This window comes from Eretmochelys imbricata, chromosome 5, assembly GCF_965152235.1.
Source record: "Eretmochelys imbricata isolate rEreImb1 chromosome 5, rEreImb1.hap1, whole genome shotgun sequence".
Lineage (NCBI taxonomy): Eukaryota > Metazoa > Chordata > Testudines > Cheloniidae > Eretmochelys > Eretmochelys imbricata.
Genome location: NC_135576.1, coordinates 3,226,907 through 3,252,613, shown reverse-complemented (window position 1 = coordinate 3,252,613; position 25,707 = coordinate 3,226,907). Strand labels below are relative to the sequence as shown.

Below are 25,707 nucleotides of genomic sequence, written 5' to 3'. Positions count from 1 at the left end.
CAGTGCCTGCTGTGGACAGTCCCGGGTTAGGGGACCAGCAACAGGTCCCCGGGGCCCAGGGCTCCACGTGGAGCAGAAAGGGCCATGACGGGCCAGGAGACCCTCCTGGCCCTGGGACTGGTTACAGCTGGGCCCCCAGCACTGTCCCACGGGGCCCCTCCTGCAGGAGCTTCCTGAGGCCCATTCGCAGCCTAAGCCCTGTAGGAGCTTGTGCCACAGGGGGGCGCTCTCCTCAGCGGGGAGGGATTGCTGCTGCACAGACAGGGGTCAGTCCTCACTTAGTACAACGACTGGAAGGAGCCCAGACACTGCAGTGACGGGTGCGGAGTAAGAACCTACAGAGAAGAGAACAGAGCAAAGGAATTTTGTTAGTGAATCTCGAGAGATCAGCCGTGCAACGCAACCGTGGCATCACGCCCAGGCACGTGGCTGTGGGGCAAACACACCCCAAGCACATGCAGAGCCACGGACCTAGACGTACACCCCAGACATGCACAACCTCCCACCCAGAGAGACACCAGGTAAACTCCCAAGCCACACCCGCATCCCACAGCCCCTCCGTGAGGCGATCGCCACAGGCAGCTGTGGGTCTAAGGAAGGGGACCACGGCCAGATTTGGGGCACGGAGCCTCTTGCCCAGGGCTGTTTGGCTGGGGGGAGCCAGGACTTTGAATATTCAGGAGGCTCCTGAGATCAGCCTCACTCACGTCCGGTGGGGGCTGCAGAGGTCAAATACCATGGTGAAGCCAAAACCCAGATCCCCCGACCATGCCAGTTACAGGGGACTCTGCTGGCAGGAGAGGACCTATGACACACAGTGAAGCAGCTCCGATGCTGTCCAGCAGAGGGCAGTGGTGTCTCTCTCTCACACACACACACACTACCCAGTCCATTACAGCGCCCCCTGCAGGACGCGTGTGTTTGCCCAAGGGCTTGCTCGGTTCCTGCGATGCTGACCTGCCGTCTCTCTCTCCTGCCTGCAGCTCTACGAACTGGACGACGACCCCAAGCGGAAGGAGTTTCTGGACGACCTCTTTGGCTTCATGCAGAAGAGAGGTAAGGGCCGGCTGCGGGCTTTGGGGGTCCCTGGCCGGGAGCCCGGCTGCAGAGAGGCATTACGGGGGGTGGGCCCGTGACTCACTCTCACACTGAGTGGTAACTTCTTTCCAATTCTCCAGACCCACCCTCGACCACTGTCCCGCTCGGTGAAATCGACAGCATGGGGCTGGTGGGAAGGGGACCCTTCATGCTATGGGGGAGGGCCTGTGGGAAGAAAGGGAAGCAGTGGACAAGGACAGGCAGGTGTCCCCTGGGGTTGCTGGGCTGCCAGGCTCTGTTGGCTGGGGCCGGCTCTTGGGACATTACGGGACCGGGTTGATGTTGCTGGTTCTGGCTGCAGGCTCTCAGATCTGGGTTGGAGGCGTCCGCAGGACACGGGTCCATTTGCTGGCTCTGCTCCGAGGTTCTGGGGGGCAGAAGGAGCTGCTGCATTCCTGGGAAGGGCCCACGTGTTGTGTTGGAGCTGGGAAGGCCACAGGGACCTCGATCCCTTCGCTGGTTCCACCCTCGCGCCTGTGCTGGATAGAATGGTGTCCTGGCACAGAGGGGTTCTCGCCAGGGGCTATGAGGGGGCAAAGTTAGGGTTTCCTGGACTATGATGGACTGGGGTACTCTACAAGGTCAGGGTTCAGGGGCACCAGCAGGGCTGAGTGGGGAGCCCAGGGCTGGGCTAGCAGGAGGCTGCGGGTCGGGAGCGAGGGGCACCGGCGGAGCTGGGGGGGCTGCGGGTCGGGAGCGAGGGGCACCGGCGGAGCTGTGCATGGGGAAGGAGCTCTGAGCCAGGCTCTACGCCGTGTCTTTGTGCCGGAGTGACCGCGAAGGGCTGACGCAGGGGGGAGGCACAGCTGCACCGTATTGCCAGTCCTCAGCGGGTTCTGTTATCGGCACCGGGAGGGATGGGTAGGAAGCCCCAGCAATTGAGGTGATTCGATAAATGCTTTAACCTTTGACCCCCACCTCCCCCCAGCCAGCCCTGAAACAATTAAAAGGTTCCCCAGTGCTGGGGGGGAGGGGGCGCCGGGCCAGTATTAATTAGAGCCCTTTGCTGGCGGCTGGATTAATGAACATGCCGCTCGATATGGCCTAAACCCCAGGCAGAGGTTAATGTTGTGCTAATTAACGGGGGCTGGCAGGGAGAAGGGGCTGCCGCTGCCTGGCACCCGGAGCCCCCCCATGCTGGGGGTGCTGCCTGGCTGCTGGTGAGACCACCGGGGCGGGTGGGGCTCCGTGCCATGGTCGGCTGTCGGTGTTCCTAAAGGGGGCCCCAAATACCCCTCGCCTTGTATGGCTCCATGCTGGGGAGGGTGCTCTGATCCCTCCCCAACCCCCGCCTTGCCCAGCCAGCCCCTCACTGGCCTCCCTCCACGGCCCATTCAGAGGTTGGGCTCTGCCCGATGGCCAGTGAGGGGCCGGGTTAGTGCGAATGGTCTGTGGCTGGTGTGGGGCAGGAAATAGGCTTCTGGGCTGAGACCCGGCCAATTTGTGTCACACAGTGGCCACTGGGTCGAGAAGGTGCGGGCTGGGGTGAGCCTGGGAGCACTGCTGCCCTCTGCTGGAGAGAATGGGAACGGCGGGACTGCCTTTTCATAATCCCTCTGCCGCGGGCAGCCCAGGGCGATTCCCCATAGGGGCGGGCGTTTTTGGGGTGGGGGCCTGGCATCCCACAGCGTCGGCTGCAGTGCCAGGCATGTGGGGCACAGGCAGGCAGGGGGTGGGTGGGTGCGAGAAGGGGACTGGGTATTTCCGCCCCTTGGGCTGGCATGCCGGGCGACTGCTGTTCTCCCGGGGCCGGTCCACCCGTGGCTGTGATTAACCCCTCGCACCCTGCACCCAGCTGCACAGGTACTGCCTGGCAAAGGCCCGAGGTCAAGACATGCCACCCGCTCCTGCTGGGCCTGCCTGCCGAGGGGCAGCCATGGGCTGAGCTGTTCCCATCCCCTCCCGTCAGGTCCTGCCCAGCAGCTGCTCTCCCCCGGGCTCGGCGGCTGTCACTGGAAACCAGCCCCTCCTCGCCTGCCCCCCAAGTCCTGGTGCTGGCTCCTAATGCTGACCCCCGCCCCTCTCTGAGCGTGCTGAGGGCGCTGGTACATCTGGGGGGGCCGGGGCTGACGGTGGGGTCACGGCATGGGGCAGAACGGAGGCTGGGGAGCTGGGGGAACGGACAGGGGGCAGGGAGCCACGTGGGCCCTGCCTCCAAGCCCTGGGCGCCCAGGAGACGCAGCGCAGGAGACAAGATCCATGAGCTGCTGCGTGGGGCTCATTATCTCTCTCTCCAGAGCTAATTAACTCCATCTCCATTTGGACCGGCTGACATACGGGCGCTAATTAACCGCCAGCCTCTCTTTGTGCACAGCTGATTGGGGCTTTTGTGCCGCTTCTGAAATCGAGCCGTGGGATCGAATCCCCCGGGGGCTGCTCCCCGGGGCCGGCCCGGTCGATGGCTATAAATCCACAGCGGGTGGCAGCTCCCGAGCCAGCCAGCCCCAGCGCCCGGGGATGGCGATAGCATTGATCCCGGCAGAGGGACAAATAACTCTGCTCCCTGCCGCCCTCTGTGCATCCCTCCCGGCCGGCATTCATTTATCTGCCCATCCGGCCACGGTCGCTAACCTCTGCCAACCATCTCTGTCTCCATTAGAGCCCCACCCAGGGGCAGTGCCTGAGGCCCCTGGGCGGCTCCTTGGAGAAGTGAGTCTGGGATCCGAGCCCGATTCCCACCAGAAATGTAATGCTGCGCTCCTTGTCCTAACTTGCCATGCAGCGTTGCTGTGCACCGTTAAGCAGCAGCCGCGTTCCACCCCAGAGCTGGCTGCATGTCAGCCTCCAGGGAGGCCGTCGGCAAAGGGCGCCGGAGCCAACGATTTTATGGTTGTTCCCCAGTGACTTCCCGTGGGCTCCAGAGCCCCGTAGGCCGGGAGGGGCTGCGCCAGGTGGTCCCTGCATGGGACATCAACTGCTCGCTGATTAGGCTGCAAGGAGGCTGGAATGGAGCCAGAGAATATTTCAAGCAGCCCCCCCCCCAGCATGATAACACCCCAGCGTGTGCGGCCTGGCCCCCCACAATAATCCCCCAGCATGTGCAGCCTGGCCCCCCACAATAACCCCCCAGCGTGTGTGGCCCCCCCCACGATAACCCTCCAGCATGTGCAGCCCGGCCCCCCTCATGATAACCCCCCAGCGTGTGCGGCCCAGCCCCCTATGATAACCACCCAGCGTATGCGGGCTGGCCCCCTGCACGATAACATCCTAGCATGTGCGGCCTGGCCCCCCCCATGATACTCCCCAGCATATGCGGCCTGCCCCCCCCCCCCCCGATAACCCCCCAGCGTGTAAGGAACTGGACTTCATTGTCAAGCTTGTAAGGAGGTGCTAGACCCGGGTATTGGCCACAGGATTTCTTAAATGGCACAAAATGGCGTTTGCTGGCTCCGTTCCCGGGGATGGGTGTGAGGGCACCCTGCCCCTCCGGGAGAGCCCGCTTTCCGGGGACGCTGCTCAGCAATCCCAGCTGTTGGCAGGGTCTGTCCGGCCCCCTCCAGCCCCCCAGCTGTAGTCAGCCACGGGCGCAGGCTCAGAATAACAAGGAGAAAAGCGAGTCCCTGCTCAGGGCACCCCCAGCAAACCTGCAAGTCCAGAACTGAGCCGGAGTCCCCCTGGCTAGAGCCAGGGTAATCCTCAGGGTTTGCAGGTCTGCTCTCCCCGCCGCCCCCCAGCCCTGAGCAGTCCCCCACGGAGCGCTGATTTCCCAGGTCCTATCGCCCTCGAGGGCTGCGTCCACTGCAGCCGGGCAGGGGCTTCCCAGGGCACTAAAATCGGCAGCAGCATGGGCTAGTGGCCTGAATGCGAACCCCCCTGGCTGCGTCCTCCCGCTGCTGCCGAGACGTACCCTGCATGGGACTTGTCAAGCCGCGGAGGGCACCAGTGCGTGGGCCCGGATTACGGGTGACATGGCTGCATTTGTAGGGCCCTATCCCCGCTCGCTGCTGCGCAGACGGTGAGCGTCCCTGTCCCTGCGCAGACCGGGGCCCCGCTGCGCACGGCACTGCACACAGCCAGGCCCTGCCTCCTAGCTTTCGCCCACGTGTTCTTCTTTACGGGCATTATAGTCCTGTGAATCCCGGTGCGCCGAGACTGCCCGGCCTGCAGAGTGGGATTTACAGATCTAAGCAGATGAGATGGGCAAAGGGTGGGAGGGGAAACAGAAGCCCTGGGTCGAGGAGGGACTGGCCCAAAGACTCGCCCAGCCCGCGAGCAGAACCCAGGTGTCCTGACGCCCAGTCCAGTGCCCTATTCACTGGGCCGCGCTGCCCCTAATAGGGGAGAGGTGGAGGGGCTGGAAATGGAAAGGGGCTAGATCGCACTCCCTGGTTCTCATGGGTGACTTTAATTTTCCTGATATCTGCTGGGAGAGCAATACTGCGGTGCATAGACAGTCCAGGAAGTTTTTGGAAAGCGTAGGGGACAATTTCCTGGTGCAAGTGCTAGAGGAGCCAACTGGGGGGGGGGCGCTTTTCTTGACCTGCTGCTCACAAACCAGGAAGAATTAGTGGGGGAAGCAAAAGTGGATGGGAATCTGGGAGGCAGTGACCATGAGTTGGTTGAGTTCAGGATCCTGACACAGGGAAGAAAGGTAAGCAGCAGGATACGGACCCTGGACTTCAGGAAAGCAGACTTCGACTCCCTCAGGGAACGGATGCGTAGGATCCCCTGGGGGACTAACATGAAGGGGAAAGGAGTCCAGGAGAGCTGGCTGTATTTCAAGGAATCCCTGTTGAGGTTACAGGGACAAACCATCCCAATGAGTCGAAAGAATAGTAAATATGGCAGGCGACCAGCTTGGCTTAACGGTGGAATCCTAGCGGATCTTAAACATAAAAAAGAAGCTTACAAGAAGTGGAAGGTTGGACATATGACCAGGGAAGAGTATAAAAATATTGCTCGGGCATGTAGGAATGAAATCAGGAGGGCCAAATCGCACCTGGAGCTGCAGCTAGCGAGATGCGTCAAGAGTAACAAGAAGGGTTTCTTCAGGTATGTTGGCAACAGGAAGAAAGCCAAGGAAAGTTTGGGCCCCTTAATGAATGAGGGAGGCAACCTAGTGACAGAGGATGTGGAAAAAGCTAATGTACTCAATGCTTTTTTTGCCTCTGTCTTCACTAACAAGGTCAGCTCCCAGACTGCTGCGCTGGGCATCACAACATGGGGAATAGATGGCCAGCCCTCTGTGGAGAAAGAGGTGGTTTGGGACTATTTAGAAAAGCTGGACGTGCACAAGTCCATGGGGCCGGACGAGTTGCATCCGAGAGTGCTAAAGGAATTGGCGGCTGTGATTGCAGAGCCATTGGCCATTATCTTTGAAAACTCGTGGCGAACGGGGGAGGTCCCGGATGACTGGAAAAAGGCTAATGTAGTGTCAATCTTTAAAAAAGGGAAGAAGGAGGATCCTGGGAACTACAGGCCAGTCAGCCTCACCTCAGTCCCTGGAAAAATCATGGAGCAGGTCCTCAAAGAATCAATCCTGAAGCACTTACATGAGAGGAAAGTGATCAGGAACAGTCAGCATGGATTCACCAAGGGAAGGTCATGCCTGACTAATCTAATCGCCTTTTATGATGAGATTACTGGTTCTGTGGATGAAGGGAAAGCAGTGGATGTGTTATTCCTTGACTTTAGCAAAGCTTTTGACACGGTCTCCCACAGTATTCTTGTCAGCAAGTTAAAGAAGTCTGGGCTGGATGAATGGACTATAAGGTGGATAGAAAGTTGGCTAGATCGTCGGGCTCAACAGGTAGTGAGCAATGGCTCCATGTCTAGTTGGCAGCCGTTATCAAGTGGAGTGCCCCAGGGGTCGGTCCTGGAGCCGGTTTTGTTGAATATCTTCATAAATGATCTGGAGGATGGTGTGGATTGCACTCTCAGCAAGTTTGCGGATGATACTAAACTGGGAGGAGTGGTAGATACGCTGGAGGGGAGGGATAGGATACAGAAGGACCTAGACAAATTGGAGGATTGGGCCAAAAGAAATCTGATGAGGTTCAATAAGGATAAGTGCAGGGTCCTGCACTTAGGACGGAAGAACCCAATGCACAGCTACAGACTAGGGGCCGAATGGCTAGGCAGCAGTTCTGCGGAAAAGGACCTAGGGGTGACAGTGGACGAGAAGCTGGATATGAGTCAGCAGTGTGCCCTTGTTGCCAAGAAGGCCGATGGCATTTTGGGATGTATAAGTAGGGGCATAGCGAGCAGATCGAGGGACGTGATCGTCCCCCTCTATTCGACATTGGTGAGGCCTCATCTGGAGTACTGTGTCCAGTTTTGGGCCCCACACTACAAGAAGGATGTGGATAAACTGGAGAGAGTCCAGCGAAAGGCAACAAAAATGATTAGGGGTCTGGAACACATGACTTATGAGGAGAGGCTGAGGAAACTGGGATTGTTTAGCCTGCAGAAGAGAAGAATGAGGGGGGATTTGATAGCTGCTTTCAACTACCTGAGAGGTGGTTCCAGAGAGGATGGTTCTAGACTATTCTCAGTGGTAGAAGAGGACAGGACAAGGAGTAATGGTCTCAAGTTGCAGTGGGGGAGATTTAGGTTGGATATTAGGAAAACGTTTTTCACTAGGAGGGTGGTGAAACACTGGAATGGTTTCCCTAGGGAGGTGGTGGAATCTCCTTCCTTAGAGGTTTTTAAGGTCAGGCTTGACAAAGGCCTGGCTGGGATGATTTAATCGGGGATCGGTCCTGCTTTGAGCAGGGGTTGGACTAGATGACCTCCTGAGGTCCCTTCCAACCCTGATATTCTATGATTCTATGATTCTATGTTTTCTGTCTGTGTTACGCACACACGGAAAGCCCCCCAGCCTTTCCCCGGGGAGCCCGTAAACAAACTGGTGGTGTTTATGTAGGACCTACCCCCAGTGTTTCCAGCTGCCTGTGCCATATGGTGCGTCAGCTTCTGGGAACGGCTCACCGAGAGCAGCAAACACCCCCAGGGCTGGGGGACATGCTGGGGTGGCACGCAGGGGGAAAGGCTCCACTCCATCGGCTAGGGGAAGGAAATGCAATTTCCAGGCCCTGGGAAGGTCTTGCCCACAATGGGAGGGTGAAGGCGAATGATTCCAGCCCTCCACCGGGCTGTGGGTGCCGGCCCCATCCCTGGGTTTGGGAGCGGAGGGCCGGGGGCAGGAGTTTTGCGAGGCTTGGCTGTTTATTTCCTTCCTTTGTACCAACAATATTTACCTAGGCAGGGTAGGGCTGTGAAACCGGTTCTTCCTGATCCCTGGGGGACCCCCGGCCAGCCCCTGGGGGAGGGAGCAGGGCCGGCTGGCTGCCTGGGGCTGGGTGGGGAGTGCACAGGGCTCGGCAGGCAGCGGAGTGGGGTTGTGTTCCACTGTGTATGTTGTGCACACATGGTTGTAGTTGTGAGTGTGGTTGTGGAGGCGTAGTGATTGTATATGAGTGTGGTTTGTGTGTGTGCGTGCATGAGAGTGAGCACGCGTGTGCGTGGGGGGGGGGGCATGTGCACCTACCCAGCGGCTGCCACGCCCTTTCCAGCCCAAACTGCCCCGTTGTGTCCCACCAGCCCTGCGCTGCTGGGCCGGTCTCCAGCTGGCTGCACGGTGCCCCCTCCCCAGGACGCTGGCCGGACCGGGGAGCGGGGGGAGCTAACTCCCTTCATGGTCAATGCCCTCGGGGCGGGGATGGGGTTGCTGATGCCCCAGGTCTCCCCCACGTCGCACCGGGGTCGACTGCTGGTGATGATGTGCTCTTAGCAGAGGAGCCCGTTGGGGATGATCTGAGTGCCCAACCCTTCCCCCCACCCTGCCCACGGGGCAGCTGGGACACCTGTCGCTGCACCCCCGACCCCTCCTCCTCTGATTGACCCCAGCCCCCCAGAGCAGGCGAGGAGCCTGGCCCCAGACCCAGAGGCAGGGATAGTCCCTGGCGCGGCTCCGGAGCTGCGAGCCTCTTCACACTTGCTGCGGGAGTGACTCAGGAACAGCTCCGGGCTGCTCCGGGCTGGAGGAGAACTGAGGTGGGGGGGCATGCCATGGGTGTGAGAGCAGGAGGGCGGATTCCCTCTGCCTCCCACATCGGGGGGACCCTGAGTGGGTCCAGTGCCCAGGCCTGGTGCCCACATCCCTGCGGAGGGTGAATTATTGGCCAGGGCTCAGAGAAGAGCTCTGGGAGCGATCCGAGGGCCCCCCAGCGAGAGCGGCAAGGAGCTCTGTTGGGTTAGCATCCCGCAGAGCAGGGTCCAGCCGGGGGCAGGCTCGCCCCTCGGTCCCTGCATGGGGAGAAGAGCCTGATCCAAGGGGGCTCTTCCCTCTCGTGCTGGGGGTCTCAGCCCGTGGGGCGCGACGCACTGTTAAGGCTCCAGATGCGTCCAAGGGCAGGGGCTGGCTGGACTCGACATCCCTGCTGCGTGGGGTCGCGGTGCTGCTCGGATTCGGCCTAGCCGCCCTTCCCATGTGACGACGGGCCGAATCGGAGTGAGGGGCTCTGCAGGTTCGCGCTGGCCCCATCTTCCAGCCACCTTGTCCTCTCCCCAACCCCTGCAGGAGAGGCCCCCCAATGTACCCTTCCCCCACAGCCAGACGACTTCCCCTCTGTCATTCCATCCCTCCTAACCCCCAGTGCTCCAGATCTTCCTGCACTTCACTCCCCAGCCCCCTACTGTCTCCCAGCACCCCAAATCCCCCACCCCTTTACCGTCAGTCCTCTCTGGGGCCATGTGTGGGGACTGGGTGAATTCTGGACAGCTGGTGATGTACTGTCCCTTCCCCAGATCCCTCTGCCCCATATCATTCCCCCCAGGCCCCACTGCACCCCCAAGCCTCTCTGCCCCCCCAGTTCCTTCCCCAGCTGCTCTGAACCTCCAATTCCTTCTTCACCAACACACCCAGGCCCCCCAATCTCCCCAAGCCAATCCCCACCCCTTACCCTCTGCCCCCCCCGGGGGAGGTTTTATGAGTTTTGGGGGACATCTCAGCTTGCTGCTCCCCACTCCAGTTGCCGTAGGGGGGCTCCCCAGCTGTTCGTATCTGGACGGAGCACTGGACTCACCTCTGAGCCCCCACGCCGATTGGCCCCTTGTGGTGGGGGCACTGGGCCTGGGGATGTGAGCTCTGGCTCATGACAGGCCAGCAAGACGTACAAATGGGCCCTGAGCCCAGCCAGGTGGAGAACCAGTGCGCTAGCAGGCGGAGGCTGAACGAGAACCAGTGTCTGGCTGGAAACCGGCTCTAGAAATGTTCCCATTGGAAATAAGGTGCACATGAGTAACAAGGAAGGGAATCAGCCATTGGACCAACTCGCCTGGGGCCCGGCAGGGTCTCCATCCCTTGGGGAACGGCCACAGTGTGATAAACCCCCCACGGCACCGAGTCTCAGAGCCCGGCTCAGCTCGGGCCGCGGGACTCTAATGCTGCCGGGGAGACGCCAGGGCTCGGGCTGGAGCCACTTCGGTCTGAGCCCGCACGTCTACACGGCAATGTTAGAGCCCCACAAGCCGAGGCACCCTGCCCCCGTCTCAGTGCAGCGTGGACATACCCTGGGCCTCTTTAAACCAAGACGGGTCGTGACTCTCGAAAACATCGGCTGTAGCGGGACCAGAAGCTGTTGGCCCAGTGGGGTGCGTGACAGGGTCGGGTCTCTGGCCGGCGCAGTGCGGCTCAGGCTAGCTGCTGGGGGTCCCTGCTGGCTCGGATCCCCCCTGTCGCTGCCTGACGTCACCCTCCCAGTGGGCCACGTCGAGGCTCGGGGAAACCGGGGCCCCTACCTTTGGGTGCCTGACTCAGCAGCTCCAGGGGTCTCCGCTTGGGCTCCCCGACGGAGGCCCCCGAAACTAGGGAGGCTTTTGCAGGCTTGCGCGGTGACCCCCACTTTGCACCGGTGTAAGTGACCAAGCAGGGAAACATCAACCCCCCCCATGGGCACCTCCCCTCCCCGCAGCGCTCTGCACAGTCTGACGGAGGGCAGCACCTTCCCAGCTTGCCCTGGCCTCCTGCGCCCGTTCCTGCCCAGTAGTGGCATTCTTCCCCGGATTCTCCTCCCCTTCCTGCCTACAGCCCGGCTTGCTCAGTCGGCCTTCCCATGCCGCTGCTGCCTCAGTTTCCCACCCCAAACCCTGCCCTCGGGATGTTTTCTCAGCGACCCTCCCCATTCCAGGAGTCTGCTTTAGCCAGGAATGAAGCTCCTGCGGGGTCACCCCCTTAGGCAGGTCTCTCTACGTTCGGTCGACTTGCAGCCACTGCAGTAATTACTGCGGTGGTTCACGTCCACACTCCCCTCCTTGGTGCGCGTCCTCCCCCGGAGCACTTCCGCACACTGACGAGGGGCAGTGTGGGGGGCTAGGAGCCAGGCCTCTCATGCCCCTCCCCACCAGGAGCCCAGCTGCCCCCTGGCTTCTTGCCTCCCGATAGCAGAGGGGAAGCCACCTGGAGCTTCTCACCTCCAGCGGGTAGATCTGCGCCCGGAGTCCAGTCAGCTGCTGTGCTCCTGGCGGGGAGCAGGGAACCGGGACCCTGCGGGGCAGCAGGGCTCCCAGCGGGGAGCCTGGACAGCAGCCCAAGCCAGGAGCCTGAACGGCAGCCCAGCTTGGAGTGGAGACCTGGCAGCAACCCAGCTGGGGAGCCAGGAGCCGGCTTCCTTGTCAATCTCATGGCTCTAGCAGTCCAGTCTGAATTTGTCTAGCTTCAACTTCCAGCCACTGGAGCATGTTATTAATATGTTTCCCTGCTAGATTGAAGAGCCAATTATCAAACTTCTGTTCCCCATGTAGGTACATAAAGACTGTGATCGGGTCACCCCGTAACCTTCCCTTTATTAAGCTAAATAAATTGAACCCCTTGAGATTATCACTGTAAGGCAGGTCTTCTAACCCTTTAATTGTTCTCATGGCTCTTCCCTGACCCCCCCTCCAATTTACCAACATCCTTCTGGAACTGTGGGCCCCAGACTTGGACCCAGGATGCCAGCAACGGCCGCACCAGTGCCAGGTACAGAGGGAAAATCACCTCCCTGCTCCCACTGGAGATCCCCTGGTGATGCCTCCCAGGGTTGTATTAACCCTTTTGATCACAGTGTTGCTCTGGGAGCTCATGTTCAGCTGATTGTCCACCATGACCCCCAAGTCTTCTTCAGAGTCCCTGCTTCCCAGGAGAGAGTCCCCATTCCTGTGACTATGGCCAATCCTCTGTTCCTAGATGTAAGAACTTACCTTTGGCTGTATTAAAGTGCATACTGGTTGCTTGCACCCATCTTACCAAGCCAGCCAGACGGCTCTGTATCAGTGACTTACCCTCTTCATTACTGACCACTCCCCCAAACTTTGTGTCATCTGCATATTTTATCAGTGATGATTTTATGTTTTCTTCCAGGTCACTGATAAAAATGTTAACTAGCGAAGGGCCAAGACCCAATCCCAGCAGAATCAGCCCCGCTCAATGAGGCTTCGCCATTTACAATTACATTTTGAGACCTATCAGTTAGCCAGTTTTTAATCCATTTAGTGTGTGCCATTTTAGTTTTGTATTGTTCTAGTTTTTTAATCAAAATGTCATATGGTACCAAGTCAAGCACTTTACAGGAAACAAAGAATATTAATTAACACTATTACCTCTATCAACCAAACTTGTAATCTCATCCAAAAAATTATGTCAAGTTAGTTTGACACGATCTATATCTATAAACCTATGTTGATTGGTATTAGTTATAATACTCGCCTATAATTCTTCATTAATTGAGTCATTTCTTTTAAAACCTGTAGATGCAAGTTATCCAGATCTGCTGATTTAAAAATGTCTAACTTTATTAGTTGCTATTTAACATCCTCCTGAGACACTGTTGGGATGAAAAGTATTTCATCATCTTCACCTTCATCATATGAATATATCATCGGGCTTTTCCCCAAATAGAGAACAGAACTACTTATTGGACACTTCTGCCTTTTCTGCATTATTATTGAGCAGTCTACCATTTCCAGCTAATAATGGATCAATACCATTAGTAGGATTGCTTTTGTTCCTACTACACTTAAAAAAACACCTTCTAATTGTCCTTAACTCCGGTGGCCACAGCATTTGCTTTGTGTTCTTTTGCTTCCCTTATCAATTTTCTACAGTTCCTAGCTTCTAATTTATATTCATTGCTTTTAACTTCCCCTTTTTTCTATTTGTCTTATATGTACAGCTGCTTTCATTTCAGCTTTAAGTTGGAGTTTTGTTTTTGTTTTTAACCAATGCAGCCATCTTTATTGATTGTGGTTTTTGGGCATCCTGTGAAATGTTCTTAAACAACCTCCAATTATCACTCACATGTTTCTGTTTAAATTCCTTCTCCCTGCTGATCTGGCTCATAATTGTTTTCAGCGTTGTGAAATTGGCCCTTTCAAGACACCAAGTATATATATATATATATATATTATATATATACATATATCACTGGTCTGGACTTTGTTCTATTTATACATAACAAATGCAATCAAGTCATGATCATCTGCATCTAAGTGACCAGTAATTTTTAGTTCTGTGATCACTTCCTCTTTATCTGTCTAGACGAGATCTACTACAGAATTCCCCCTGTTGGATGCGGCACTTTGGGAATCAGGGAATTGTCATCTATAATTTTTAGAGTTCCAAGAATACGTTAGTACTGGCAGCCCGAGACCTCCAGCGTACGTTACTCGGGTTGAAATCTCCCCTGATAACGCAGTGTGAACGCAGGTGACGTGTCTCCTGTATGTGCATCAAGCACCACATCTGCACACTGTATTCAAGGTGTGGGCGTACCATGGATTTATACAGAGGCAATATGAGACTTTCTGTCTCATTATCTCTCCCTTTCTTAACGATTCCCAACATTCTGTTCCCTTTTTTGACTCCCCACATCCATTGAGTGGATGTTTTCAGAGAACTCTCCACAATGACTTCAAGATCTTTCTTGAGTGGTAACAGCTAATTTAGACCCCATCATTGTATATGAAGAGTTGGGATTATGGTTTCCAATGTGCATTACTTTGCATTTATCAGCATTGAATTTCATCGGCCATTTTGTTGCCCAGTCACCCAGTTTTGAGAGATCCTTTTGTTGCTCTTCGCAGTCTGCTTGGGACTTAACTATCTTGAGTAGTTTTGTATCATCTGCAAATTTTGGCACCTCACTTTTTACCCTTTTTCTGGATCGTGTATGAATATGTTGAATAGGACTGGTCCCAGTACAGACCCTTGGGGAACACCACTATTTGCCTTATTTAAAGATCCGGGTACTTTTCCCAGGAGTTAACCTCAGCGTCTAATCCCAGTTCTAACTCCGGAGGTTGCCAGTTTGTGCCGCCCTAATTTGCGTCAGTTCTTCACTATCCCCCAGAAACTGCTGCCGTTATTGAGACAGCGGCTGAGCATGTGTGTCGTGTTGCTGTGTGCTGTCAGAGCTGCTGTGCTCCACCCCAGAGGGGACTGCATCCCACGTCTACGTTTGTGACATGCTTCGGGGCGTGAGGTTGGCAGAGATGGCTGTTAAAGCAGTGGAAACAGCATGGGGGGGCTTCCCCAGCCAAGCACGAACACCCATAAGCATGCAGGGGGCATGGAAGGGTGCAGTTTGAAGATTATAATGGAATCCACTCCAGAAAGGGTGAAATGAAGACCAGAGATGTCAGACCAGCCATCTCAGCTCCCATCCAGCCGATCCTGCTGGGGACCAACTCAGTGCTCTCGGGGTTGGGGCTGGAGGCTGGTTTTGCCCTCTGCATCGACTCCTGGGCGTGGCCCGCTGGGATCCACGCTGCAGGGGGCCACTGTTTGCAAGAAATGGCTTCACCCCCTTGCCTGACAGCTCCCCGACTTCATGGGGCTTCCTTCTGTGCCTTGATCCATTCTGGGTCCCTCCCAACCCCTGCCACCCACGTGCATCTGATTCCCCAGAGACACACACGCACACCCCTCACGTCGCTCTGCATCCCAGGCGCTCTCCCCTCCAGCGAGCTCTCCCGCCCGGCTTGCTGCAGAGGCAATCTGGGCCACAGAGCTCTGCACCTCATTAGCCACGGGGAGGTCAGGGACTCCGGAGGTGCGCTCTGACCCCGAGCGTCATTAATCAGCCGCTGCCAAGCGCCACACGCTGGACACAGAGGGCGGCCGGGAGGTTCACGCCAGTCTTCCCTGGCAACGCCTGTGGGGCGGGCAAGGCTTGCGGGGGGGCTTCCCCAGGCGGGAGGAGCACCCCTGAGTGGAGCGTATTTCACCCCCACAGGAAGGGCCATACCTGTGACCCACCCACACGCACACCGGCAGGCACACGCGTGTGCACTTCTGTGCCATGCTCACACGCACACGCGCGGTGTACACACATCCCCAGGCTTTCTGCCACCGCACTCACACAGCACAAGTGGCCAGAGCTAGCACACGGGCTGCACCGGCAGGCACACGTGGGCACACATGCTTCCCCCGTCGCACACTTACCCTTGCACTTTGGTGTGCATGGATGCGCACTCACGCATTCACACCCAGCCACCTCAGCGCTGCGGGGCATTTCATGTCCCCATTAGCGCTCCCCGCGGGTGTGCCTGGCGCAGCATCCCAATAAAGACCCACTCTCTGCCCCGTGACGAGGGGATGTGATTGCGTAGACCTGCCCTTTGCGCCCAGGTGGGATCTTGTGTTAAAGCCAGACCAGATTTTGAAAGGTGTCTGCAGTCGGGAAAGAGACCAGTGCCTAAAGTCACCTTCCCACCCACCCTTGTGAAGGGCGGGGCACGCGTGGGGTACAGACAGGTGGATGGGACAGGTGGAGACTGGACGGGGTGTAGGGGGGACAGACGGGTGCATGGGATGTGCATGGGGACGTGCAGGTGGGGACAGATTGGTGGAGAAGGGCCTGCGTGGGGATGCACAGGTGACGAGGGGGCATGTGTGGGGACGGATGGGTAGAGGGGGCGTGTGTGGGAATGGACAGGCGGAGGGGGTGTGCGTGAGGTCGGACGTGGGAGGGGGCATGTGTGGGGATGGATGGGTAGAGGGGGCATGTGTGGGAATGGACGGGCGAAGGGGGGGGTGGGAGTGGACCGGTGGAGTGGGGGGCTGTGGGAATGGATGGGCGGAGGGGGCGTGTGTGGGGATGGACGGGCAGAGGGGGCGTGCATGGGGATGGACAGAGGGGGCATGTGTGGGGACGGCTGGGTAGAGGGGGCATGTGTGGGGATGGACAGGCGGAGGGGGTGTGGGAGTGGACCGGTGGAGTGGGGGGTTGTGGGAATGGACAGGCAGAGGGGGCGTGTGTGGGGACGGTTGGGCAGTGGGGCCGTGCTTGGGAATGGATGGGCGGAGGGGGAGTGTGTGGGGACAGATGGGTAGAGGGGGCGTGTATGGGGATGGACGGGCAAAGAGGGCATGCGTGGGGATGGGTGGAGGGGGCAAGTGTGGGGATGGACGGGTGGAGGGGGCATGTGTGGGAATGGATGGACGGAGGGGGCGTGTGTGGGAATGGATGGGCGGAGGGGGCGTGTGTGGGGATGGATGGGCAAAGGGGGCGTGCATGGGGATGGGTGGAGAGGGCAAGTGTGGGGATGGACGGGTGGAGGGGGCATGTGTGGGAATGGATGGGTGGAGGGGGCGTGTGTGGGGACAGATGGGTAGAGGGGGCGTGTGTGGGGACGGACAGGTGGGTGGTTATTGGTTCTGAACACGGCTCTGTAGCCCCCAGACGTGCTCCCAGCTACCCAGCAGGGATGTGAGCTGTGGGGAACTGTCTCTTTCCCTCCCCCTTCCCTCCTTGCCCCGGGGGGGGACCTCGTGTGTCAGTGACAGCCCCCTGCCCCCCAATTGAGGCCTGTCATAGAGTTGAGGGAGCCAGGAGACACTGCCAGGGGGCTTGGGCTGCTCCCAGCATGGCCCCGCCAGCCTGGGGAGACACTGGTGGGTGGCGGGGACGTGCGTGGGGATGGATGGAGGCACGAGATAACGGCTTAGCCAGGGAGGGCCTGTTTGGTCACCAGGTGCGGCCAAGAGTGTTCCCCTCCCCGTCTCTATTTCGCATCCGTCACCCCGACATTTTGCCACCACTACAAACCAGAGACTCATGTCCTGTGGAAATGCCCCAAACCCTCCCGCCCCTCTGGGGCTGCCTTGGCAGTGGGATCAGTCTTGGCGTGGTTTTCCCAGGGGGAATGGTGCCCCATTGCTGTGGAAGGCCCCAGGCTGGTGTGGGGCCTGGGAAGAGACAAGACTCCAGCCCCGCCTGCTCTCCAGCAGCAGCTAACTCCATGCCTGCAGCCCCCCACCGGAAACATCTCCCATTGGGACAGGGTTGCCACTTTCTAATCACAGAAAACCGAATACCTTTGCCCCGCCCCTTACCTGAGGCTCCACTCCTGCCCCATCCCTTCTTCAAGGCTCCACCCCTGTTCACTCCAGTGCCCCCCCAAATCGCTCGCTCTCCCCCACCCTCACTCACTGGCTCATTTTCACCAGGCTGGGGCAGGGGGTTGGGGTGCAGGAGTGGGTGAGGGCTCTGGCTGGGAGTGCAGGATCCAGGCTGGGGCCGAGGGATTCGGAGGGCGGGAGGGGGCTTCAGGGTGAGGCAGGAGCTTGTGGGGCCGGAGGGGGTTCGGGCTCTGGCTGGGGTTGTGAGCTCTGGGGTGGGGCTGGAGATGAGGGATTTGGGTGTGGGAGGGAGCTCAGGGCTGGGGCAGGGGATTGGGGTGCAGGAGTAGGTTCAGGGTGTGGGCTCTGGGATGCACTGACCTCAGGTTGCTCCCAGAAGCAGCAACATGTCTCTCTGGCTCCTAGGCGGAGGCATGGCCAGGCAACTCTGCACACTGCCCCGCAGCTCCCCGTGGCCGCCCCTGCACCTAGGAGCCGGAGGAACATGTCACCCCTTCCCAGGAGCTGCACGGAGTTGGGTAGGGAGCCTGTCTGCACCATCAACTCGACTTTTAATGAGCCGCCAGGGTCCCTTTTCGACTGGGTGTTCTGGTCGAAAACCAGACTCCTGGCAACCCTACACAGCCACCATGGATGCCCCATGGCTCTCAGCTGCTATGGCGCAGTGTGGTGGAGATCCGGCCGCTGGCAGCTCTGGCCCTGGCCAGCTCAGGGCTGTCCAGGAGCCAGGTCTTGTCCCCGGAGCCCTGGGGGGCCAGACCTTGCCAGTCGATCAGGCTGTGCCTTCCACGCCCTGCAGCCATCGCCCTGCACCAGCCCAGCTGCTGGACGTGTGGCTTGCTCCTTCCCTCCAGGCCGTTCTCCAGTGCTCCCCGCAGTCCTGGGCACTGGGGCCCCTGCAGCCTGCGGGGAGGGGCGGGGCGAGGGTTGGTAGAGGGGAGTGTTTGCACAATCAGCTGTGCTTTCCCTGTTTTACACGCCAGCTCCTTCCCAGCCACCAAAGCCGGGCGGCTGATCCCAGGGGAGAGTCAGTGGGGCTGTGACTGCCTGCCCTGACCCAGTCACCCTGGGGGCAACCGTGGTGCTGATCCCCTCACATACCCCCCGCGGAAGAGCTGGGGTGAGATGAGGGTGGGGAAAGGCCAGCGGCAGCCCAAGCCCCCTGTCTCGCTGGGGCCTCCCCCGTGTGGCTCGCCGGTGGGACATGGCGGATTGATGTGGCCGCCGTCAGCCCTGATGAAATTGAACGTTTGTTCTGTTCGCTGCCTGTCTAAGCAATTAAACCCCTTTCATTTGTCAGTGGGACGTACAAAATTAGCAGGCGTGAAAAACGGGGCGTCACAGCGGAGTTACTGCGGCACCCGGCGCATGGAGCTCAGGGGGCCCGGTGCCCACAGGTGCACCCTGCCCTGGCACTGTGCCCTCCTCACAGGACAATCCACCCACCCCGACTGTCCCTCCCGCATATCCGCCCGGCCTTCTCACCCCCATGACAATCCCCCCGGCCCAGGCCGCCCCCTTCCTGCACGACGATCCCCCCCAAAACTCATCTGTAACCTGCCCCCTCCGTTTCTAGAAAGCCATGGTGCCCACCAGCTGGCTCTGCCACGACCCCAGGCTGGCCCTGCTCTGTGGCTAACCAGAGGTGTTCAGTGACTCCGTCCGTGCTAGGGTAGTTGCACAGGTGGGACTGAAATCCCAAACTGGCCTGGATCCATGCAGCCACCTCTGGAGCGGAGCGCTGCCCACGGTCACCCGTCCAGGAGAAGAGGAACAAGCCATGCCAGCAAGAGCTAGCGGGAGATCTCGCTCTGCTGCGGATCTGGCCAGGACACCACGGAGAACAGCTTGGCTCCAGATCAAAGGGCTGTCAGTGAGCACAGCTGGTCAGGGGCTGGCTTCACATCCCGTCTAAAGGACGGGTGCCCCCCACCTGCCGTGGAAGGGCACTGCTGAGCTCAGGCCTGTGGCACATCCCGTAATGAACCGCCATGGCAAGACGGCATCCCCATGCACCACGCTGGGCATAGGTGTGGTACCGGCTCAGCGGAAAGGGCCTGACTGCCTGAATCTCCCCAGGGAGCACCTCCTCTCGGCTTTAGGGGTATCACTTCGCCATCTGATGCCTGAAAGTGAGCCCAAGCCAGGCCCTTGCCCCCCATGGGCACAGCATCCTGGGCACCAGCAGGGCTGGGGTGGGGGCTCAGCCAATGAATGCCCCACCTGGCAAGGGGCGTCCATGTCCCAGGGCAGGGAACGTCCCCCCCACTCCCCCGGGCACCTGTTCCTGCTGCCCCCTTGTCCGTGGCAGGTCCCCGAGCGAACGGCACAAGGCCGTGGCCGAGGCGCGCGCAGGGCCCTGCCGATAATGCTTCGCCATAAATCAATCCCCAGCTAATTGGAGCCCCACAATGGCTATGCCTCCTGAATGGGCTTTTGTGGAGATCTCCGGCAAATAAGCCCAGCGCCATTACTCTTCGGGGGGGCCGGAGACAGGTGCCTTTGTCCCGGAGCTGGGCAGCAGCCACCTCGGCGGGAGGGCCCCGAGATTAATGAAAAGCCATTTTAATTAGCTGGGGGTGGGGGTGGGGGAAAAAAGGGACCATCCATCGTTGCAAACAGGCCGTGTTTGCTTTAGCCCTTATTGAGGCAGGACCCCAGGGATCAGCCCCCCCGGGATCTGAGGATGCGAGGGGCTGGGGCTGGCGAAAGTGCTGGGGGGGGGGGCTGGCTGAAAAGCCCTTGTGTGTGTGTGTGGGGTGATCTCAGATGTGGGGGCCTGCTGAGACGGCAGGGGGCCTCTCCCACTGGCACCTGGGACCGAGACCCCCAAGCCCACTTCCCAGGTGCCGTTCCCACAGGCAAGGGGCAGAAATGGCCAAGAGAGCGCTTGGCCTCAGGGAGAGAGGACTGCAGGGAGCCTGGCCTGCCATGGGGAGAGACATGGGGTCAATGGGAGGAGCTGTGATCCCGTACCATGGGGCAGAGCTGTGATCCCGTGCTGTGGGATGGGGAGCTGTGATCCCGTGCCGTGGGATGGGGAGCTGTGATCCCGTGCCGTGGGGCACGGGGGAGGAGCTGGGGAAGATCTGTGGTATCTGGCGGGGTAGAGGGCAAGAGGCTGGAGAGGCTGTCAGGTAAGGGGTCGGGGTGTGAGATCAGGTAGGGGTCTAAGCCAGCAGGGGACTCATGCAGGACACTGATGGGTAACCAAGCTCAGCCCGAGCATGTCCCGCAGAAACGCCCAGTGTAAAACACCCCACTTCTCTGTCACACTAAGGGGCTCAACGCAGGCAGAGCCGGCCCCTGAGCAGGGGTGCACGGGCCAAAGGGCACTGCGCTGGCCCTGCTCCCAGCCCGTGCTGCGTGGGCACATCGGGGTGGGACCGGGGCGCTCTGCACTGCGGCTGTGCCCTGCCATGCCAGACGCTAACGGCCGGGCAGGCCCCGGCGCTGGCCCAGAACATGGGCAGCACGAGGAAGGGGGCTTGACGCCCCCATGGACGGGAGGGAGCAGAGGAGCACGGCTGCAGCACTGAGAAAATTGATTTGCAGGGCGAGACCGGGAGAAAGAACAAAAGCCTCTTGCCACCCAAGCCAGACACCGAAATTCAATGGAGACAGTAAAGGAAGAAAGGGAGCTCATTTCTCAGGCTTATGAGAAGAAGCCAAGCCAATATCGGGGCCATAAATTAGGGCCGCGGGAGAGCGGCCCTGAGTGACGGTTTCGTTTGAGGTGGCGAGGGCGCCGGTGACAGTCTTGGTGAGCGGAATGGATGGCTCTTCGATCCGCGCTGCGGCCCGCCCCGAAGAAAGGACGGGAATAAATTTGGGACCCTTCTCCCCGAGGCGGCAGCCGGCGCCGTAACCCGCCGGCCATGGTGCCGCAACAGAGCAGCCGGTGTGGAGTTTGCCAAGTGTCACGTCGGCGGAAGCCGGGGCGGGCGCGTTGGTCGGCAGCCCGAGCCCTGCACTGCGGGGTGGGGGGCGCGGCTCGCGCTGAACTGGGGCTTCTGCTTCCCCAGCCCTCCCTGGCTGTGCTGTTCTCATTGGTCCCTCTCCGCTCTCCAGGGCCGCCGGCCCGGAGCAGGGCTTACCCTCTGCTCCCCCTGTGAAAGGGCCGTGGGGAGGAGCGCACGTGTCAGGGTCAGATGCCATCGGCTACGGCTCCTCCCTGCCAGAGGTCAAAGAGGTGGGAGCCGCTGGTCCATGGGCTGTTGCCCTTGAGCCTATGCTCCAGGGCGCAGCCCTCTGGCCACCTGTAGGAAAGCGTTAGCAGAGTGTCCCGCTGGCCCTCAACAGGTGGGAGAACAATGGCTGGGGAAAGGGGTATTTTCAGGGCTCTGATAACATGGGAAGCGGGATTTCTTTCCTAACAGTGCCATCTGGAGGTGGTATCTACTGGAAAGCAGCAAGAACTCGCATTGGGGAGAGAGGGACTTTTACAAACAACATCAAGTCAGCCTGTGGAACTCACTGCCTCAGGATATTATGGAGACAAACAGTAAGATTTGATAAGAGGATTAGACGTCTCTTTAATAAGAGCCACTTCTGCAGTTAGATTAGTAAGGAAATACTGAATAGAGTAAATAAGGCTACAGGAGCCAGGAACCCTCATGTTCCAGGGCATAACTAGACCCCAGTAACTGAGGTCAGGAAGGAATTTCCTCAGATGCTACAAGACGGGAAAATCAGGCATTTTACAAGGATTTCCCATGTTCTGCTAAAATACCTGGCATTAACCCCTCTCGGAGACAGACTGTCAAACCCAGGGACCCCTCTAGGACACTTCAACATTTTCCGAGGGCACAGCATCCGTGAGGTGTGTGTTCCCTTCTCACCTTCACACACACAGGCCTCCTCCAGGTGCAGTCAGGGGTAGAACCCAGGTGTTCTGGCTGCTGCCAGCCCGTTGTGCTGGGTGACCTCTGCGTCTCAGGTGCTGTTCTCTCCCCGTACTGCGGTCCAGACGGGCCAGGCTTGTGCTCTGGCAGGAGGGCTGTGATCCTGGGGAGGGGAGACACTCATGACCAAGGTGATATTTGCCACCTTGCAGCCCCCTAGGGAGTGGATTCCTGGGTCTTGCTCCAGCTTTGGAGCTGACTCCGGGCTTGTGGCACAGCCCAGAGGTGGGAATCGGGAGACGGATGCAGACAGGGCGCCCTCGTTAGCTCTGCAGCTTTCTGATCGTGGGAGCCCAACCGAGCCTCCCGTCCCCGCCCCTCCAGCCCGTCAGCTGATCCCAGCTGACTGCACCCAGGGGGATCAAGAGTTAGAGGCAGCGGGGACCAGGAGCTCCACACCGGAGCGGGGAGCTCTCATCTCCCTCTGCAGTGACCTGCTGACCACTCGCTCCGCAGGCCAGCGGGAGAGAGAAGCTCCCAGTTCTCCCGGCGGGAAATCCAGAACATGCTGGGGGGGCCTCTGTGGGGGCAGAAAGAGGGGAACCCCAGGGACTCCTAGAGGGTGGGGATTTCGGTCAGTCCCTTCCCCCAGCCAGGGGCTCCCCCCATCCCTCAGGTGGATTATTTTCAGGAGATCGTGCCAGCCAGCCCCAGCCCTTGCCCAGCCCTGCTGGGGTCTGGGGGGGTGGGCAAAGGCCCAGGTGACAGCAGGGCGTGTGGGGCTCTGGTGCAGCTCCCCCTGCCCTCCCCAGAGAGTTATGGCATCGGAGCACCTGTAATTCTAGCTGCCTATTGAAGGCTCCGGCCATAAATCCAGGCAGCCCCATGAAGCTAGAAAGGCAAAGCCCAGGTTAACGAGGGCAGGTGAGGCCCCAGAGCCCCTGGCCCAGGGAGGAGGCCCTGAAGCGAGGAGCCCTCCAGCCGGGAGCTGGTCTGGGCAAGGGGGAGCAGCTGCTCTGAAAGCCTGGGGCTTCCCCTTGGGGCAGAGGGGAGTGAGGGGCAGAGGGTCCTGCGTTCCCTGCTGCGGGGGTGGAGAGCCGGCAGACAGTCCCGTCCACGCGTCGCCCCTCCGCAGCGGTGAGGGTAAATCCCACCTCTGCCCTGCCGTCGGGCTAGGCTCTCACCAGGGCCCAGGGCTGGTGTGGGGCTGAAGGGGGCTCCGTGGGGCCGCAGAGGACAGTAATTAGCCCTGGGCTCTGCAGGAGGAGCTGTCGATGCAGCAGGGTTATTGGAATTGATTTCAATTTAGAAGCTGAGAGAGGCCTGGCAGGGAGCCACCGCTCTGCAGCACAGCCGCACGCCATGTTAGCACCAGTGGCGGCTCCTCCCGGGGGGCTAGAACCGGGCACTGGGGGTTGGGGCTCCTGGGTTCTCGGCCTGTCGTGGGGAGGGCGTGTGGCTGAGTGGTTAGAGCGGGGCACTAACGGTACGTCCGCACTGCAGCGTAAACCTGGGCTCCCCACTGCCGGGTCTCCCGGCCGTGCTGACGTGGCCGCACCTCACTGCATAGACCATCCAAGTCAGGTCTCGTCTTGAGCTCCGTCCACACTGCACAGTGACAGGGTGTGACGCAGCAGGGAGCGGGGCGGATTGACCGGGGAATGTCTGCATGGGGAATGGGAGAGGACGGGATGAGCCTGTAACCTGAGCCAGGAGGGGGCTGGGGCCAGGTGACACCTTTGCCTGGGGAAACCGGACAAAGGCTGCAGGAGAGAGCCGGCTGTTGTGTGTGTGTGTGGGGGGGGGGGGTTGGTTTCAGTTTGGTGCTGGGTGGAGGAACACAGGGAACCCCGGGGCTGGGGTCTAAGCTACCTGCCCCCCAGAAGGACTTGACTGAGGGGTCCTGGTTGTACCCACAAGCTCTGTTTTAGACTGTGTTCCTATTGTCCAATAAACCTTCCGTTTTACTGGCTGGCTGAGAGTCTCAGTGAATCCAGGAAGAGGGGTGCAGGGCCCTGATTCCCCCACACTCCGTGACAACTGGTGGTAGCGATGGGATCTATTGCACCCCGTGGACGGCGCTTCCTGCAGTAAGTGACTGGGGAGCAGTAAAACGAAGGGGGATTGACGGGGACCAGGCGTGCTGAAGAGTCAGAGAGAGACGGTTTCAGGGGGCGGTTAACCCCTGGGAGTGTGTGACCAGAGAGAAGGACTTTTGCACCAACAGGGTCCCCCTGGGGATTGCAGCGAGCGGTCCCAGGGGCGGAGGAGTCTGCAGCTCGACCCTGGCAAAGAGGTGGTGACCTCAAGAAGGACTGGCACACTAGGGGCTTTTCCTGGAAACCGTGGAAAGCTGCCCAGGCCTGCAAGTGGCCAGCAGGGAGATGTATGCGAAATGCCTTAAGAGCGACCTGGTGGAGCTGTGCAGGCAGAGGGGGCTGCGCATTGGGAGGTCCACCAAGGAACAGCTGATTGCCCAGTTGGAGGAGAGGGATCGCTTGGATGACCCGATCCCTGCCCCTGAGGGAAGGCGCCCGGTGGACGCAGCGTGGGCCCTGGGGCCTGACCTGGCTGGGAGGGGTCAGACTGCTGCTGAGGACATCCCAAGACCCTGCCTACCTATGCCTGGGGGAGGGGTTGGGGGAAGCCCAGGGAATACCAAGGGCACCCTGACCCCGGCAGCCAGCAGGGGATCCTCTCGGTGGAGCTCCCCATCCCTGGAGCGGAGGCAGCTGGAATGGGAGTGGGAGATGAAAATGAGGGAGTTGGAGGATTGTGAAAGGCAGCAGCAGCATGAGGAGAAGCAGCAGCAAACTGAGCTGGGGGAGAAGGAGAAACAGCATCAGCATGAACTGGAGCTGGCCAGGCTGAGGAGCAGTGGGGCCCCGGCTGCGGTGAGTGAGGGGGGACCCAAGACTGCAAGGAGCTTTGATAAGTGCTTCCTGGCCCAGCGGAAGGAGGGGGAGGACATAGATAGCTTCCTGACGGCCTTTGAGAATGCCTGCAGGGTTGACCCTGCAGACAGGCTCCAGTTTCTCACCCCCTTATTGGACCCCAAAGCCATGGAGGTGTACAGCAAAATGAAAGGGCCGGAGGCAGGGGACTACGAACTGTTCAAAAAGGCCCTGCTCCACGAGTTTGGGCTGACCCCCAAGATGTACCGGAGAAGGTTCCGGAGTCAGCGTAAAACGCCTGAGGTCACCTACCTACAACTGGCCAACCGGATGCAGGGATATGCCCACAAGTGGACAGCTGGGGCCCAAGCTAAAGAGGACCTGCTTGACCTAATCATACTGGAGCAACTGTATGAACGGTGCCCTTCTGACCTGAGGCTGTGACTGGTGGACAAAAAGCTCGAGAACCCCCAGCACGCAGGGCAGCTGGCCGATGAGTTTGTGAACAGTCGGTCAGGGGGTAGCCGGG

At 59.5% G+C, this 25,707-nt stretch overlaps 1 protein-coding gene across 1 annotated transcript in view; it reads left to right on the top strand.

The window, feature by feature from the left end:
* Positions 1 to 25,707, top strand: part of ARID3C (AT-rich interaction domain 3C) — a 137,068-nt gene that overhangs the window by 90,120 nt on the left and 21,241 nt on the right. The window contains exon 3 of the mRNA XM_077818086.1: positions 984 to 1,056. Coding sequence (XP_077674212.1) covers positions 984 to 1,056 — 73 coding nt within the window. The remainder of the gene's footprint in view (positions 1 to 983; positions 1,057 to 25,707) is intronic.